The sequence below is a fragment of the Hippoglossus hippoglossus genome, chromosome 22 (genome assembly GCF_009819705.1).
Source record: "Hippoglossus hippoglossus isolate fHipHip1 chromosome 22, fHipHip1.pri, whole genome shotgun sequence".
Classification (NCBI taxonomy): domain Eukaryota; kingdom Metazoa; phylum Chordata; class Actinopteri; order Pleuronectiformes; family Pleuronectidae; genus Hippoglossus; species Hippoglossus hippoglossus.
This window is the reverse complement of record NC_047172.1, coordinates 24,147,969-24,164,857: the sequence shown is the minus strand read 5'-3', so window position 1 is coordinate 24,164,857 and position 16,889 is coordinate 24,147,969. Positions and strand designations below refer to the sequence as shown.

Sequence of the window (16,889 nt, the reverse complement as noted above, 5' to 3'; positions counted from 1 at the left end):
AGTGTTGTAATTTACTACTGCAACTTTCTACTCCACTAGATCTCACAGGCAAATATTGCACTTTTGCTCCACTTTAGGTTTAGTTAAATTCATTTAACTATAGCTAAATAAATTAATTTAGCTATAGTTGCTAGTTAATTTACAAATTTAGATTTTCGCATACAAAACATATTGAGACACAACAATAAAACCCTGCTTTTACTTTAATGCATGTGTTTAGATCAGATAGAACTTTATTTATCCACACACCGGGGACATTCAGCAGCAGGCAGGTCAGAATGAGGCAGACAATAGAATAATTGTCCTTTTGTGTGTAATAATAACACAAGATACAAAGAGTGCATTCATTGTGAAAATGGCCAAGATAATGTCCAGCCAGCATCATTGGATATTAAGTTTCAAATGTAATTGCTATCATACGGTTCAGATAGCTAGATCAGAACATCCCATTTCAACAACTTTCTTTCTGATGATAAGGACTCCGAACGCCTGCTCACTTCAGAATGTACCGCTGATGGTATTGCAAGACAATTAGTTATGGAAGATCTATATTCCTACCCGGGAGTAGTGTGATCACAGCATGTGTGATATAATGTGACATTTTGAACCTGTATTGTAAAAACAACCATAACAGACCCTGGTGACGTTCGGGGCTGTACCAAGACTTATACAAATACAGGGGTGATGGTCCGTTGACAGGTGTCCCTTTATAATAAAGACATCACAAAGAGATGCGTTAATGCTATTTAGTTTATAAAAAATAACAATTCAAATCATAAAAACGCCAAATGTGGATTTTTAAGTACCTGCAGTCCACCACATGAAAATACAGAGGACAAGACCTCAGTGTCGTCCAGGGCACTTGCAGCCCTGAGAGTTCCTATCATCATCCCTGCAGCAGAGCAGTGTGTTTGCCCTGTATACAGATGTGACCCTTCATAAACCCTTTGAGTTCATCCCAGCATTAAGACAGCAGGATGCAGAAACAGGACTTCAACTGATCCATACTGCCTCCCTGGGAAATTAGCATGAAGAATTCATCAGACTGCTGCAGGGGAACGAACGGTTTAAAGCAGAACAAGCAGGTCGAACGTGCAGCAGATTGTGGTGCTTGTCATGCGGTGCGTACTGGGTTAATGACGAGTCCCAGTGCACTGAGCGGAGAGCCCCCGTCAGCCTGCGCTCTGGTGAATGAAAGGTGAGCAGCAGCGAGTCTCTGCGAGGAGAGAGAGCCCATAAATCATCTGGAAGAGTTTAGTGTAAAGTAGCAGGAGAGTTCCGCGGGGCCCAGGGAGCGCTTGTCTTCGGCCTACTGCTTGGCCAGAGGGATTTGTTTGCTTTAACCAGTCCAGTCAGGAGAAGAAAGACTGGCCCTGCTCCTCACAGTCTCACCGTGGGACTGTCCGTCCCTTTCCCTCCTCTTTCTGTCAAACATACACACATGTTCCTTCACAGAGTTTCTCTCTGCAGGGGGCTGCACGCTCACTACTATACAGTAACTAGTAGGACATTTACATAATGGGATTTGTGGCAGTATTTGTAGCCTGTGTACGAGTTTGCAGCCTAATCAGTCAGTTCTTAGAAAGTTCCACCTTTGTATTTTTAGATGTTGCTCTGCAGAATTTATGTGATGAGGAGACGGGTGAGGTTTTCTTCTGATGTCTCCTGCACCATGTTTGTCCAAGTAGTGCTTCAGATAGCATCAGATAAATCAGAGCAGTTGCACAGTTTATCTGAAAGTTTTGTCAATCTCCCAGATTTTTTCTTTTTTTTTGAACATTGTCAAGCTGGAAGCACTTATATGTTTTTATACCTTGCCATACTTTGTCGGCACATGACACAATTGCAACTTACTTTTTTTCCAGTTATTTTTATAAATTCATGAAACATTGAAAGTGAGAACGATGCATTTTAACTGACTTCATTTACTTCTCATTTCACAAATCGACGAAAACTTGTATTTATTAAAAAACATAGCACATAACTGTAAACACACTGTGGTTATTTCTTGTCTCTGTTTGTCCAGACTGTGGAGCGGATCAACCATGTTCCATGTTCCTGTGTCACGAGGCCTGAAGAAGTACTAGCCATTTAAAGGGTATGTTGCAGTTTGTCCACTGAATCCAATGATTAATTCTACTTCTGTCTTTTATTTGTGTATTGTAAATCTGTTGGTCATGGGAGAGGCGGCCGTGGGTTTGTGTGCTCCTCCTCCAGCATAGGGGTCACACCCAGGCACAGCTGCAGGTGTCACAGTCAGCTGCAGAATCCTCCAGGTCCTTGGGTCGGATTTTACACTTCCTGAACACGTCGTCCTTCTAATGCTTCCTCTGCCCATTAGAGCGTGGTCCGTGGTGTCACTGGAAAAATAGCACTCTGCTCGGCTGCAATTATCATTATGTGACTTTTTGTTACTTTGCATCTGCTAAATGTTGTGTGTTTCTGTAACCATGTAGATTTCAAACTAATATAATTGTCACCCAGCCTGAAGTAGTGGCTGTATGCAGGAAGCTAAGGCAGTATATCAGCTGAGGGTGAGAGGCGGGGCACATCCTGGACAGGTTGCCAGTGTCACTTTATGTGGGGGTCAAACTGAAAGTCACACACGCGCATGAAACATTGCCCATGATCCTTCGCTGCACAGTAAAAGTGTGTGCACCATTACAGTAGGACGAGTGGGTCACAGTTGAAGCAGGAAGTTGGTCTGTAAACTGTGATGAATGTTTACAGCACACATCACTTTACTCTTCATCGTTGTTTGACCACAGTTCCACCCTGTGTGACGAATGGGTCTGTGGCCACCACACAGAACAGCAGAGAGTGAGGGTTTGGAAGTGGGGTAAAAATCACACACACTTACTATCCTTCAGTGCAGTCAGTGCTGTGGTGTTTCTCTCCCACTAACAGGGCACAGAGAGAAGGTGGCCTGGGTGCTCGTTCCCTCAGAAGTCGACCCTGTCTGCTCGCGCGGCACCCTAGGGACTGGATCCACCCTACTGATTGCACCAGCACCCTTAGAAGTTAGCTGTTGTTAATATCACAGCACACTTTGCTGACACCCACCACCCCACGCCCTTACCCCCGCTCACCCTCCCCACTCAAAACAAGTTGTCTGCAGAATATCATCGACCCTGCAGTTGTCAGAGTCTGCTCAGACCCTCATACATCATGGAAGCTGTGTGAAAAAATGTGCTCGTTTTTTCACTTCGCTCAGTGCTCCACAGCTCTGTGTCAACGCACTCCTCAGTTCCCGTTCACACTCATGTGGTCGGTTCTCCTCTCAGAGCCTTTACAGCTGTTTGGTTTCCTGCAACAAGCAGAATGTAAAGGCAGTGTGTTGGAGAGGGAACGTGCACGACAACAACTGGAACCATGTAACGAACATACAGACATTTCAGCTTGTGTCACTGTTAGACATGTGGGACGTTTGTAGTCACTCAGCCAGTCAGAATATTTTCCCATTCCAAGCTGATGTTGTGGCTCCCTCTAATGTCTATAGAGGAAATGGCTACTGTAGGATACCATTGTAAACTCCCCAGCTCCTCCAGTCTGCATTCCAAAATGTCCTTAGGCAAGATACTGAATCCCAAATTCCCCCTGATGGCTTTACCAACAGTGTGTGTAATAAAAATGGTGTGTAATAGAAAAAGTGCTGCACAGAAGCGCTGCATGAATGTGTGGGAATGGGTGAATGTGTCCTGTACTGTAAATCGCTTAGAGATGTCAACAAGACTGCAAAAGCACGATGCAAAAAAATACAGTCCAACTGCTCAGTTAACAACCTGGCTCTGTGTACAATGAACACTGAATATCCGACTCACCTCTCTAGATAACAAGGTAGTCACTTACTGGCATAGCCTACTCATGAGGACAGATATTAAGACTTCACACTTAATGTTTTCTTCCGTTATTTCTCCTTGTGAGTTGTTGGCTGTTGGACTGTTCAGGTATATGTTAAAAATAGTGGCACATTTTCAATATGAGCATAAAAAAAGAGTGGAAAACATACAGTCAGCACAATGTTTAAATATAACATCATAAATCAATAAAACAAACATCGACATAGAAAAGAGAACAGATCAAAGTATATAGAATATTGAGATAAATGCTTTACATTTTTGCCTCATTTATAAGAACACAGAGATCAGTGTGGAGCTGAAGCTCTGTAACATGCAGTCATCCACATAATGCTCGGTAAATCCCCCTGCAAGGTCTTAACAGACAAATAATACTAATTGTAATAACAATAATAATACTCTGGGTTGTATCTAGTGCCAGTTAAAATACAGCGAGCAGTATAAAGAGTCCGTAGAGCAGGGCACATGGGTAGGCAACCAGCATCTGCTGGCCCTCCATAGCGAGGGTGGAGATGAAGATCTTGGAGGCCGAGAAACTAGACCAACAAATCACTAACAAGGCCAGAACTGTGCCCAGCATTCCTCTGTGAAAACAAAAAGATGGATTAGAAGCATGAAAGGTGGTTGGAAGTCAAACTGTCCTGATTGGCATGGATTCTTAAATGTTAACTGTCTGTTTTCTTTGGTCAGTTCAAACTAAAACTGACCATTTTACTTTAGAACATGTAGGACGAGATGGAGAATATCCCTTGTATGCTGATGGTGTAGGTGGTAATGCTTGTGGCAGCATCGGTGACCTGAAGGCAGTGTGCTAAAGGTGCCGCTAACAGAACTGATAAAGGGGAAATGGTGATAGGCGTTTGAGATGATTGGTGGCTTTGGGTTTATTTTATTGGATGATACTGATGATGACTGTATTGATGCAGATGACAATTGATGCATTGGTCGTCAAATGAAGATCATTAGACGTGGTTGGAGCAGCTAGTTCGGGCCCCTTACATGTGTTACACCAACAATAACCAGCATTATTTTGTCAAATCTGTATTGTCAAAGCCACAAATGAATTTTCATGCTCAACCTTTGAGCTTTTAACATCCAACAAGTCAAAAAATAGAAACAGAAAGGAAACACAGCTACTTACTGCAAAGAGTAGAAGACAGCAAATGCAGAGAGGGCCACAATGGGCAGGAGGCAGTAGCCCAGGACACTGGCCACACAACCATAAGACACTGCCACAGTACTCATCAGACTCAGCAGAATGTACACCCCAATGCAGGCTGTGGCACTGATCCCGTATATACAACCAAAGTGGACTTTACCTGCCTGAATCAACCAGAATCAAGAAATACACACACTTTTTAAATCTCACATCTGTACAGTGGTAACGGTTGAGCTGTAGGCAGAACCATACCAGTGACTCACCATCATTAAAAAGACCCCCAGTGTGACGCAGAAGAGGACCGGACCTGTCAGATCAGTCTCATTCATTATGCTGCCATCTGCAGGCTTGAAGGGGTTCAGCACTGTCAGCGTCTTCTGCCAGATGTGATCAAAACTGATGCCAAGTTCTGGACAATGAACAGAAAGCAGGGGGGATTGCTCAATTCACAGAAAACAAATATTTAAAAATCCAATCTTTGTACTCTGTTTGCATGCAACGCAACAAAAGGTCCTCTTGATCATCCAGTAACTCTTTGTGATTGTTACGTTCCAGTGCCATGTGGCTTTTATTTGGAGTTTGAATAGAGGAATGTTGGCTTCACTGATTAGTTGGTTCTCCAGCTGTTTCCAGGGGTAAACACATCTGACCTCTGAATGAACTGAGCCTTGCCAGCTAGATTTCAGCTAATCCATATGGGTAGTTATAATGACCCAAAGAAAATGTCTATTTTTCAAGCATATAGGCAATAAGTAAACAAAAGTCTTTTTTTTACCTTCAAGAAGGGGCGGCTCCTCTTCAAGAGAATCTGTCCCTGTGCCTCCACTAGTACCAGCAGACACGGCAGGATGGTAGAACTGTCCAGTGTACGGTTCCATGGAAGGATCCAGGGCATCTGGCATGGAAGCCTGTTCCCCACTGAAAACCACGAGTTGAATAAAAATGACTCATAAAACCTCACTGATAAGAGTATAAAGACAGCAAGGGGATAATGTTGCTTGTGCAATCAGCTAATATTTCCTAGTTTTAAGGTGTCAACAGTCAGTAAAGTAATCTAAGATACAGTTGGTGTACGATGTAAATAGAATAAAGTTTTGCATGTTACATGAATACATTTTATAGTATGTTTCGTCCACATCCCCACTGTCATTGGAAAGGAACAACGCCACCTCTACTTCCTTAAGAACCTGAGGAGAGCCAGGCTGACCCAGACCCTCTTTTACCGGTGCACAGTGGAAAGCATCCCGACTGAATCACAGAGAAATGCCAGCTTCACCTGGAAGGAGCAGAAAGCTCAGCAGCTTCAACAAAATGTCCCAAAGCATCATTGGGACTCAGCTTCTAGCACTTGACGCCATCAAGGCCAGGACAGATCCTTAAACATCACTCGCGACCCAGCCCAGCCTTTCAAAATGCTCCCCTCTGAGAGGAGACACAGGACAATACACACACACACAACATACACCAAGACTGGAAAACATGCAGCTTGTTCCCCAAAGCTGTAACACTGGTGACACTGTCGATCTCCACCAACCCAACTACCCCACCCCCACAAACTCAAACCACAGCACACACACAAACCCACACCATGTTCCTACCACCCCTTCCAGTGACTCAACTCTCCGTTGCACGATCATACAATCACAACTATCCTATGCTCATGCGTGTCCACTGAATATTTATTTTCATATATATTTATATACCACTTTCTAAATCTGCCATCACAATGTTGTCAATTTGTGCACATATAACTTCAATATGATGGAACAATGCATGGAGGAATTTTCACCAAACTTGGTGTGAATATTACTTGGGAGGATATATCCAGATTAGTAACTACAGGTACAGTCCCCTGCATTACAGAACAATATGATTGTTGCATGAATGTACACAGTGAAGCTTATGTTTCACTATGAAGTTTATAGTTTGACTATATGCAGAATCCTGCCTGCCTGCCAAAGAAGGTAAAATCTTTATGGATGTCTTAACAACCACTGACATGGGTGGATTTCTTCAGGTGCAGCTGATGATTATTCCGTAAGACCGAGACAGGAGATGGAAGGAGAGTGAGACAATGAGCGCTGTCCTCCTTTAATTTCAACACCTTTTGGCCTCAACAATAAAAAATAAATTGTAGATCCTGCGACATATTTAGCAGCATTAACTATAGGATGCTCCAGTGCACACACAAGCAAGACTCTGTGCCTGAGAGGGGGTGGTAGGATTGACAAGTTATCAAGGGGGATGAATTTTAGGTCATTTTGGTTTAAAGGGGATGGCATCCCCCCTCACACCGCCACAAATCACCACCTGACAACAACTGACTGCAAACACTTGAAGAAGAAATAGTGAAAGACTGCCCCAGAGTGTGAGCTCTTCCTTTTGTACAAGTCATCACATCAAGACCACAAACACATACCAACGACTGTTGTTATTGTTCTTGCCACAATGGTTTAATCACTAAATACCAAAGATGAATGTGCTCTGTGTGTGTGTGTGTGTGTGTGTGTGTGTGTGTGTGTGTGTGTGTGTGTGTGTGTGTGTGTGTGTGTGTGTGTGTGTGTGTGTGTGTCTAATGAGGTTGTGCACATTTCTTTCACCATTGAAATGATTTTGTTTTAAAATTTGAAACCGGCACTCTTTACATCCACGTTTACTAGCTTGCAGTCTTACACTTCACCTCCTTTTCACCATACAATGTGTTAACTTCACCTGTCAAATGACAAAAACAGGGACCCACACATTCAGTAAATACATTGTACCATAATGTTAACGGTGGTCAAAAACTCCACAGGGGAGCTCTGTGAACGAAAGGAGACAGTAATACATAAAAGGCACAACGTATGTGTATCCTCAGAAGTCTGAATACTTACACGCCATAATAATCAGGGCTTGTGGGATCGTAGATATTGTAATAGGCCACAGGTTGACCCTGGTCATCTGTGTAATATCCTGTCTGGTAGAAGTCCTGCTCAAACTGCTCGAAGTCTCCCATGCTAATCAGAGGAACAAAGAAAACAGAAATAGAGGAAGACTCAGTTTGTTTAGAGAGGAAAACACAGGCCTTCGACTGTAAAGCATCTTAATCATCTCACTGTGTATTTAATGTAAAATATATAATCCAGTCTTAGTTGTGTCACCCTTTGAATAACTAGCACAATACTGTCTGTTCCTTCTCATGCATGGTTCTCATTAGAGCCTGTTGTGCAAATGTAAGTCGAGCTTTCCCAAACTGTAACATTTAGAAACACAAGAGACACGGCACTGCTGCTGTACATAAGGGGAAATACTAGACATGTTTTGCTGTTGCATCTATCCGGTTCGGTGGTTCTTTTCCATGTATAACTTGTTAGCGTCTCTGAAAGTATACAGCCTATGGTGATGCCACAGAGCAGCAATTTTTCTTCTTCTATTTCACTGGTTACTGGTTAAAGTCCAAGCTCTTTAAACTCGTTGTCGGTTTCCTTTACAACAGTTTAATGGTGTATTAGGTGAACAATCAGATCACACAAGTGTCTATTTGCTAGAAATCAGTGGCCATTGTATGATGACAGCTAACACAAGAACAACATTGGCTTCTTTGTATTTTATTTCTGACTCATGAGCATCAGCAGTTTTTCTTTTCCTCTATCACACGTGCCCATTAAACATTAGAGCTGGGATGGCGAAGACGATAACGTGTATCACTCGATTTGACAGGCTAACAGCGGTTTTATCAATCGAGTTGGCATTGACCAGCTCTGTCTCTTTGCCGAAGTTGTTAGGATAAGGGTTTTTTCATCATGCAGTCGATTTGTATCATACCAGTGTTCACATAATCAAATGGTACACTGAGCCGATTGAGGCTGATCATAGCAAATTTACAGAGAATTGCTGCTGCTGCAAACCAGAATACAATGAGGTGAACAGTCCGTAATCAAGTCTGCACAACAGAGGGTGGAAAACTAAAACCTCTGTCCACCTGAGAGTGTCATGTGAACAAAGACAGCTGAATTGTGTTTAAAGGTGAGAGAGTCATGGCCGTACTGTTCTGTGCCAGGTTTTCTTTGTTATTCAAGTTGTATATAACATTTCTGTGTGGAGTTTGTCTGTGTGAGTTTTCTCCCGGTACTCTGTCTTCCTCCCAGAGTCCAAAGACCTCCATCCATCCAGAGTCAGTCCTATCTGACACAGACGAGAGGCGGGCTTAACCCTGGACTGGTCACCAGGGTATCTCAGGGCCTACATACAGAGAATCAACCACTCATGCTCTTTCACACCTACAGTCAATTTAGGGTCTATATATCAGTGATAGACTGACTCCAGGCCCCCTGCAACTCTCAAAGGATAGTCTGGGTAGATAATGGAAAACAATTGGTACAGATTTGATAAAGTCTTCTCTCTGGCTAATGGAAAACCAAAAGTATCAGAGTATTCCTAAATATTAGTAGAGGCCTACAGGCCACACACAACTTCCATACACTCACCTGCCAGACAGTGTAGACGGCTTCCTTCAAGCCACTTCACAGAGTTGTGTGGTGTCAGGGCAGAGAACATGTGCAGTCGGTGAGGATTCTATTAATAGGTGGTTATATTTGGACTTGGTCTCAGGGATATGACAACTGCCCTGTGCCTCTGCAAGATAGCTGTCTATTGATGTTTCTCTGTTCATCTAAGACAACAGGTATTGACAAAATAATGTACACGTTATGGTCTAACTGGTATGAACACAGTTAACATTAGCTGATGTTTACTGCTGTTCACTTGGCATTGTATTAAAATGTATTTCTATTTTTCTCTTCCCATTCTCTGTCTCTACAAGTTAGTGGGTAAGGGTGAGATTAGAATTTAAACTGGACAGCACAGCAGTTAATACACCACCAGACAAATGTACTTTTAGTCATTACTCTTTCTTCACTTGTTCCTCCTAAAATTCTGTAGGTCTGAGCCAATCAGATTCTAAATGATTCTCAACTTAAAGTACCTGAACTTTCAATTCTGGTAAAAAAATTTCAAGCGACTCAAAGGTTCTAACTAAGTGATCTGGAATATAACATTTTCCTCCATAAATTGTTCAAGATTCAATATTTTGATGGATTTACAACTAAGAAGACAAATGCACAAATGTATAAATTTGTATACATTTTGTAATCCATTGTCAAAGTCCCCAACAGAGAACCAAAACAAGCCCTTTATTCTATTGGATGTGATATTAAAACAATTTTTTCAACGCACTCACAATCTTTGTTCAAACTGGTTAAAGGGCCGGCCCACATAGGACCTGAACACGATATGTAAAGGGCTTTGGATCCCTCAGCAGGCGCTGGAAGACAAATATATTAGTAACACATCTCTAGAATTACTTGGCCTCCTGCCACAACTAATACTATTTATTTGTCTTCAATGTACTGAGGCTGAGAAAATGATACGCCTATATTTTGTCATAAGACAAGAAAGGACAAGATAAAATAAGATGATATAAGGTGTGTGTGTGCGTGTGTGTTTATATATATATATATATATATATATATATATATATATATATATATATACAGTATATATAAAGAGAGAGACAGAGAGAGATGTAGATATATAGATATAGATATATATGTTGTAGATAAAGAGATAGATATAGATAGAGATGTAAAGATAGATGTAGATATATAGACATAGATGTAGATATAGAGATAGAGATAGATATAAATATAGATATACTGTAGATATAGAAATAGATATATAAATATAAATATAGATGTAGATCTATATTTAGATAAAGAGATAGATATAGATGAAGATATAGATATAGATATATATATGTAGATAAAGAGATAGATATAGATGAAGATATAGATATAGATATACTGTATGTAGATAAAGATAAATATGTAGATGTAGATATATATATATATATATATATATATATGTAAATATAGATGTAGATGTATAGATATAGATGTAGATATGGATGTGAATATAGAGATAGAGATATACTGTAGGATTTCCGTACGCTGTGTTTGCGTCAGTGCTGACGCTCCTCATCACTTCCTGTGTGGCCGGAAACAAAACAAGTCCGTCATGTGACTCCGTCTGGAGCTTGAGTTTGGTCGAGTATGTGTCTGCTGGTGGTGAAGTCCATTTAAAACGCGTCCAGAGAAGGTAAGTGAGGCTCCCTGCGTCTGTGAGTGGTGTCTTAGTTCGTACACCAGCACGCAGAGGTTAACTCCAGCGGCGGGTTGTTGAATTCAAACAGGAAGTAGCTAAACCTCGCTAGTTGCTAATCGGTTTACACGTTATGCTTGAACTGGTTTCCCACAACCCACAGTTGTATTATCGCACAGTCTGAGTTACTGAGCTGCTCGACTGACTGACATGTTTAATGGAGCCCGTTTTCTCCCTCACAGCTGCTGACACTACAACCCGTGGCCACCATGGCTGATGTGAGTATGTTCCGTCCTTCTCCCTCCTCCTGGTAGCTCGTCCCTCGCCCTGCTCTCACTGACAGAACCGAACATCACATGCTGCGACTGCACGTGGCATATGTCGCTGATACAACATGTATCTGCAGGGTGGAATGACGGAGGTCGTGTCAGCTTGTTGAATCTCATGTCAGACCCTGTACTCGTCTCGCTCTGTCATGAGGAGCTGGTCAGACAAACCACAGCTTCAACCTGGCAGATTCTCCAACGAGATAAAGACTGATGTTTGGTCATCACCTTGTATCTCCACACCTCCCCTCACTGTAGCCCATCTCCTCACTGTGTCTGTCAGTGACCCTCCTACAGGATCTTGCCTTCTTTGTCATTTGTTCTCCAATGTGTTATTTTCTGTGCAGGATTTGAAGAGATACCTGTACAAACAGCTGCAGAGGTGAGTGTAACTTAATGCACACAATGATAAAGCCATGTCCCGTCCCCCCCCCCCCCCGTTAGTGTCTGAATGTTTAGTGTCTGATCGTTGAAATCTGCTGTCCCTCCTTCAGCGTGGAAGGTCTTCATGCTATTGTGGTGACAGACAGGGACGGTGTCCCCGTCATCAAAGGTAACAAATCATTTCAGAATCCTAGAAAATCCCCTTCTTGCCTTTTTCTGTGTTTCCTCTGTCACATTAACACAACTGGTTTGAAAATGTTTTTAATCCCTGTCAAGACATTCACTCACTCATATTGCTTGGCTTCTTCTCTTGTCTTTTTGCTTACTGCAGTGGTCATGTGATACCTGGTTTCCCACTTCATCTTCTAATCATGTTCTCATTAGTTTCATTGTGTATTTGTTAGAATATAGAATGTTTGTCATCAATTCTTTAACCTACACAGCTAAAAAGAAAAAGTGTTTGGTGGAGACTCATTGAATATTTTAACTTTTAAAATATCCCATTTATCCATTAGCATATTAACCAAATGTCATTGTAAGGCTTTTAATCTGAGCCTGGATTCAGTGCAGACTCTGGCTGATTGTAGCTCATGTTTTAAAAAGTAAAATGTTCCACCACATTGAGCTCTGACGCTCCAGTTAATGAGGGAGTTTTGCTGCTCATTGTAGGAACTGTTGGGTTAATTCTGTAAGGTCTAGACTGTAATATGTACAGTACCTTGAAATAATGCATATTATGATTTGGCGCTATACAAATAAAATTGAATTGAATACTTATTTGCTATCTTGCTGTACTGTCGATATAAAGTTGGATATATTGACTGAATATAAATTCAGAACATGGGTATGTAGTTAACATTACTGGAAAGAAAAATAATATAACTTATATGATACATTTACAGTTACATGACTTATGTTGTGTGGCGCAGAGAGTTGTTGTTAACACCGTTGTTGTGTCACTGCAGTTGCCAATGACAACGCTCCAGTCCACGCTCTGAGGCCGGGCTTCTTGTCCACATTTGCTCTGGCCACAGATCAGGGAAGCAAGCTTGGTCTCTCCAAGAACAAGAGCATCATCTGCTACTACAACACCTACCAGGTCAGACAGCCACTGTGCACTCAGGGTTCCAAGCTTAATACACTGTGATAGATTAGTCTGGTAGATTATTGAAACTTTCAGGTCAGGTTTAACCATGTCACAAACCGACAAAATGTGTTATTATGACTGATAACACATTTGTTTAGAGCTGAAAAAATACTCAGCATGTTTATGAGGACTTTCACTCAGAATTAGTTCTGATGTCCTGTGAATTGACTAAACTCCTCAGTGCAACACATGTCCTGTGAAAACCTTCAGTCAAAGATGCTGACACACCACACCACACCAACAGTGTTAGATGCTGTCAGATGGCTTTTGGACAAACTTTGCCTTTAATGTTAAAAAGTTTTGAACCTGACATGTTTGCTGTGTCTCTGTTTTACAGATTGTGCAGTTCAATCGATTACCACTGGTCATCAGTTTCATTGCCAGCAGCAGCGCCAACACAGGTACAATCCCTTTCATAAGTCCCTGTTCCCTTCGGCCCACTGCACAGACACCAGGAGGAATAAATAGGGTTGGCTCAATTCTGGATCAGATATTTTGCCAGTAAAATATTATTATTAACTCTTTTATTATTAATGAAACAACTGTCAAATGCAACATTTGTGGGAGGGACTTTAACTATAGATGGACAATGCGTCTTTTCTTCCTCCCACTATATAAAAATGTAATCAAAGTATCTCAGATACAGGTGCTTTTGGAGACCGATCCTTTTGGAGACAGATCCTTTTGGAGACAGATCCTTTTGGAGACAGATCCTTTTGGAGACCGATCCTTTTGGAGACAGATCCTGCACAGTAGTGATCATGGAGTGGAGCATTATCGAGGTCACACTAATACAACTGCCTGACGTCAATCTCAGTTTGTCTCAGCAGGGTTGTCTGACCTATGCTGCAGCCAGCCACCAGGGGGCAATCAAATGTTTTGGCTTCACTTTTGGAGGGTACTGAAAACAGAAGGGGCAAAAGTCCCTTTGCTGAAATATCTGTCTACCATCCATCATGTTAAAGGAAGAACTGAATACAGTGTATTTTGTGAGCAGTGCTACAACTGATTCACTTTCAGTGCATTATTCACTCAGAAAAATCTGCAATGTATTTGGCTGATCCTCTCTGACAAATGAAGTAGCAATAATATTGTTTCTACCTCTGCAGCTGTAGCACAGCCCCCCAGTGAGCAGTCGTGTGCCCTCTCAGCCCGAGGAAATATTTGTCAGGACTGAGTTAATGAGTTTAACAGAGAGGTGACAAAATATGAGCTAGAAGCTTCAGACCCACTCAACAGCACAGTCACATCACATCTCTGTGGTCACAGTGTGAATCTGAGTGCAATGTCTTCATCCACCACCAACACATGACCCCAACTGTAGAGATCAGTCAACATTCAGACTGGATGCTGTGTCTGTGGATTTACTGAAATTCTGTCTCAATTCAATTTAATTCATATAGTGCCAAATCACAACATACATTATCCCAAGGCACTTTACATTGTAAGGGTGAGAACTTCAAAATGTAGAGAATATCGTATCTTGTGATTTTCTTAGTTGACAGATAATTTCACCGCAAGTACCAAGTCACTCTTGTGGAGATTTCATTCAGAGCATGTGATTCTTTTCCTGTCAGTTATTCATGGGACTATAAATAACCACAGTACGTCATGTACATTGTGGAGGTGGTGAAGGGGCTATAGTTTCTAACACAACTCTAACAGTAAATCATGCATAGGGTCATTATGTGAAAGCCAGTGTCTGACTTCTATAAGACAAATGACCTCCCATAAAGGTGAACAAACTATAGTACATACCCACAATCTCTACACAGCAGTCCACTATGGTCTACTTGTCCTGCTATAGCAACTCAACATTAGCTTGTGGCATGCGGCTGAGGGGTAGAGCGGTGGTCCTCCAACCAGAAGGTCGGCAGTTCGATCCCTGTCTTCCCCATTTGGATGCCGAAGTCTCCTTGGGCAAGATGCTGAACCCCAAATTCCCCCTGATGCCTTTACCAACAGTGTCTGTAATAGAAAAAAAAAGTGCTGCTAATAGATGCACTGTATGAATGTGTGTTGAAATGGGTGATTGGCAAATTGTACTGTAAAGTGCTTTGAGTGGTCATCAAGACTAGAAAAGCTCTATATAAATACCAACCATTTATTAGGACTAAAGACAAAAAGGAGCGCATCTGTCTGGAGAAAATATAAAAGTCACTGCAGATGCCTCAAATAAGAAGGAAATACCTCAATTAACGATCCAGCTAAAATTTAAATAACATATATTTTAAATACAGTACAATATTTTATATTCAGAATAATATAACAGTATTCTACAGTCAGATGACTTGTGTGTAGAGCTGACGCGTTCACCAGAGAACAAGGTCTGTGGGTCGTCACAGACTTAACGGTTCTTTCCTCCTTGTATTTCTGATGTTTGGCGAGGGCCCAGTTGACTGGTAAACTAACAGCAGTCCACGGTGTGTGTCCTCAGGCATCATCATGAGTCTGGAGAAGGAGCTGGCTCCACTAATAGAGGAACTGAGGCAGGTGGTGGAAGTCACATAAGCTCCGACAGGGAGGACAACCCTGAGCAAGATCACCTGCCTGGATCGCATCCTGCTCCCTGGATCTCCCCATCTCTGCTGGTGCATTCACGTCCTGTGGGAAAATCTTGTTTGGAGGGTTTTTTTCACAGTTCAGGATGAACATCTTCAGACCTGACTGCACCATGAGTGAACTTTCCTGTACACACTGTGTCTCTTGACTTGGCTTCCTGCTGTTTTCTGTAGAGTTTAGCTGCTCCTCATTTGCATTTTCACGGCTAAGAGTTTGTATGTCAAATCAATTCTGAATAAATGTTTCATTTTTAGCACCTAAACTGGTTTCCCTGACCTTTTTCATCAAGGTTTTAACGTCAGAATACATATTCCTCATATTGTAGTCTTTAGGGAACCATACTGCATTCACTTGAGAAAAAATAGCTGCTCTGATTTTCTGAATTAGTGAGATTATGTCAGAATTCTGAGAAAAGTTTTCACGAGAAAAAATGTGCATTGATAAGATATCCTTCTTCAAATCCCAAAATAATCTCAATTTGAGAGCGTTGAAGCAAACATGTCGTGTCTCGTTTGGGTTTGAAACATTAGAAGATTCCTGTATCTTTAATTATTTTGGATGGCATTGTTATTAGTTTGATGGCTTTGTGCTGGCACCTCAAGTCTTTGGCATTGTTCAGATGGGAAGTAAAATGATTTGGAGCTTTTAGAGCAGGACTTTTGAATGAATCCGCTTCTTTTAAGTGAAGGATAATTCCTCCATAGTTTAATTCAGTGACTAATGCAGTTCATTATCCATCTGATGCCTTTCATGCAGCCACACGTATTTCATGAGGTCCTCATCCTGTAATATATGAACATGATGCATCACTCTCTGATAATGTTTGTGTAGCATGTAGTTACATGTGTGTTAAATGCAGTTTTAGAGGAGTGACTGCGACATGAGTCTTTTCATTGTAATCCTTCATTTCCAAATAACTTTCTATGACCATATTCATCAGTCTTAAAGGGACAGTGTGTACGATTTAGGTGAAAGGGATGTAGAGGCAGAAATTGAATATAAAATAATCCTAGTGATGTTTTCACTAGTGTGTTAAATCTAAATTGTAAATTTTGTTTTCTTTACCCTAGAATGGGCCCTTTTATATTAAATACTTTATATTTGCATTAGGAGCGTGTCCTCTCTACGGAGGCCACCATGTTTCTTGTTGTAGCCCAAACTGGACAAACTAAACACCTTTTGAGTCAGTTGACAACTGACGGCTACCACAGGTTCTCTTTCATGTTTGGGAAGGGGAGGGTGAGGTGAGGGGTATTGACCTGCAACATGCAACTTCACCACCAGATGTCACCAATATCATCATGTATGGACACAGG

General features: G+C 41.6%; 2 protein-coding genes across 3 annotated transcripts; one reads left to right on the top strand and one right to left on the bottom strand.

Moving 5' to 3' along the window:
• Positions 1–1,771: 1,771 nt before the first annotated feature.
• On the bottom strand, positions 1,772–8,299 carry LOC117756470 (protein YIPF7-like). Its single transcript, XM_034577001.1, has 5 exons — positions 7,890–8,299; positions 5,792–5,934; positions 5,280–5,425; positions 4,999–5,180; positions 1,772–4,441 (listed from the first exon to the last, which is right to left on the bottom strand). The coding sequence occupies exons 1-5, from the start codon at positions 8,009–8,011 to the stop codon at positions 4,279–4,281; spliced, it is 756 nt and encodes a 251-aa protein (XP_034432892.1). The 5' UTR covers positions 8,012–8,299; the 3' UTR covers positions 1,772–4,278.
• A 2,702-nt stretch (positions 8,300–11,001) lies between these two features.
• Positions 11,002–15,835, top strand: lamtor3 (late endosomal/lysosomal adaptor, MAPK and MTOR activator 3). Of its 2 annotated transcripts, none has more exons than XM_034576940.1 (7): positions 11,002–11,151; positions 11,397–11,432; positions 11,828–11,862; positions 11,975–12,033; positions 12,830–12,963; positions 13,349–13,469; positions 13,875–14,035. In XM_034576940.1, exons 2-7 carry the CDS (start codon positions 11,424–11,426, stop codon positions 14,018–14,020), a joined length of 504 nt encoding a protein of 167 aa, XP_034432831.1. In that variant the 5' UTR covers positions 11,002–11,151; positions 11,397–11,423; the 3' UTR covers positions 14,021–14,035. The 2 variants fall into 2 exon arrangements, with proteins under 2 accessions (XP_034432831.1, XP_034432832.1); XM_034576941.1 differs by lacking the exon at positions 13,875–14,035 and adding an exon at positions 15,449–15,835 and having other exon boundaries at positions 11,008–11,151; positions 13,349–13,412.
• The last annotated feature ends 1,054 nt before the right edge of the window (positions 15,836–16,889 follow it).

Bases quoted from the DNA above. Each gene is read 5' to 3' on its own strand.
- lamtor3 (XM_034576940.1), top strand. The intron at 11,863-11,974 runs GTGAGTGTAACT...TCCCTCCTTCAG, and splicing joins CTGTACAAACAGCTGCAGAG to CGTGGAAGGTCTTCATGCTA. The intron at 12,034-12,829 runs GTAACAAATCAT...GTGTCACTGCAG, and splicing joins CGGTGTCCCCGTCATCAAAG to TTGCCAATGACAACGCTCCA.
- LOC117756470 (XM_034577001.1), bottom strand. From the start codon at position 8,011: ATGGGAGACTTCGAGCAGTTTGAGCAGGACTTCTACCAGACAGGATAT. The intron at 5,935-7,889 runs GTAAGTATTCAG...CGTGGTTTTCAG, and splicing joins AGCCCTGATTATTATGGCGT to TGGGGAACAGGCTTCCATGC. The intron at 5,426-5,791 runs GTAAAAAAAAGA...TTCATTGTCCAG, and splicing joins GGAGCCGCCCCTTCTTGAAG to AACTTGGCATCAGTTTTGAT.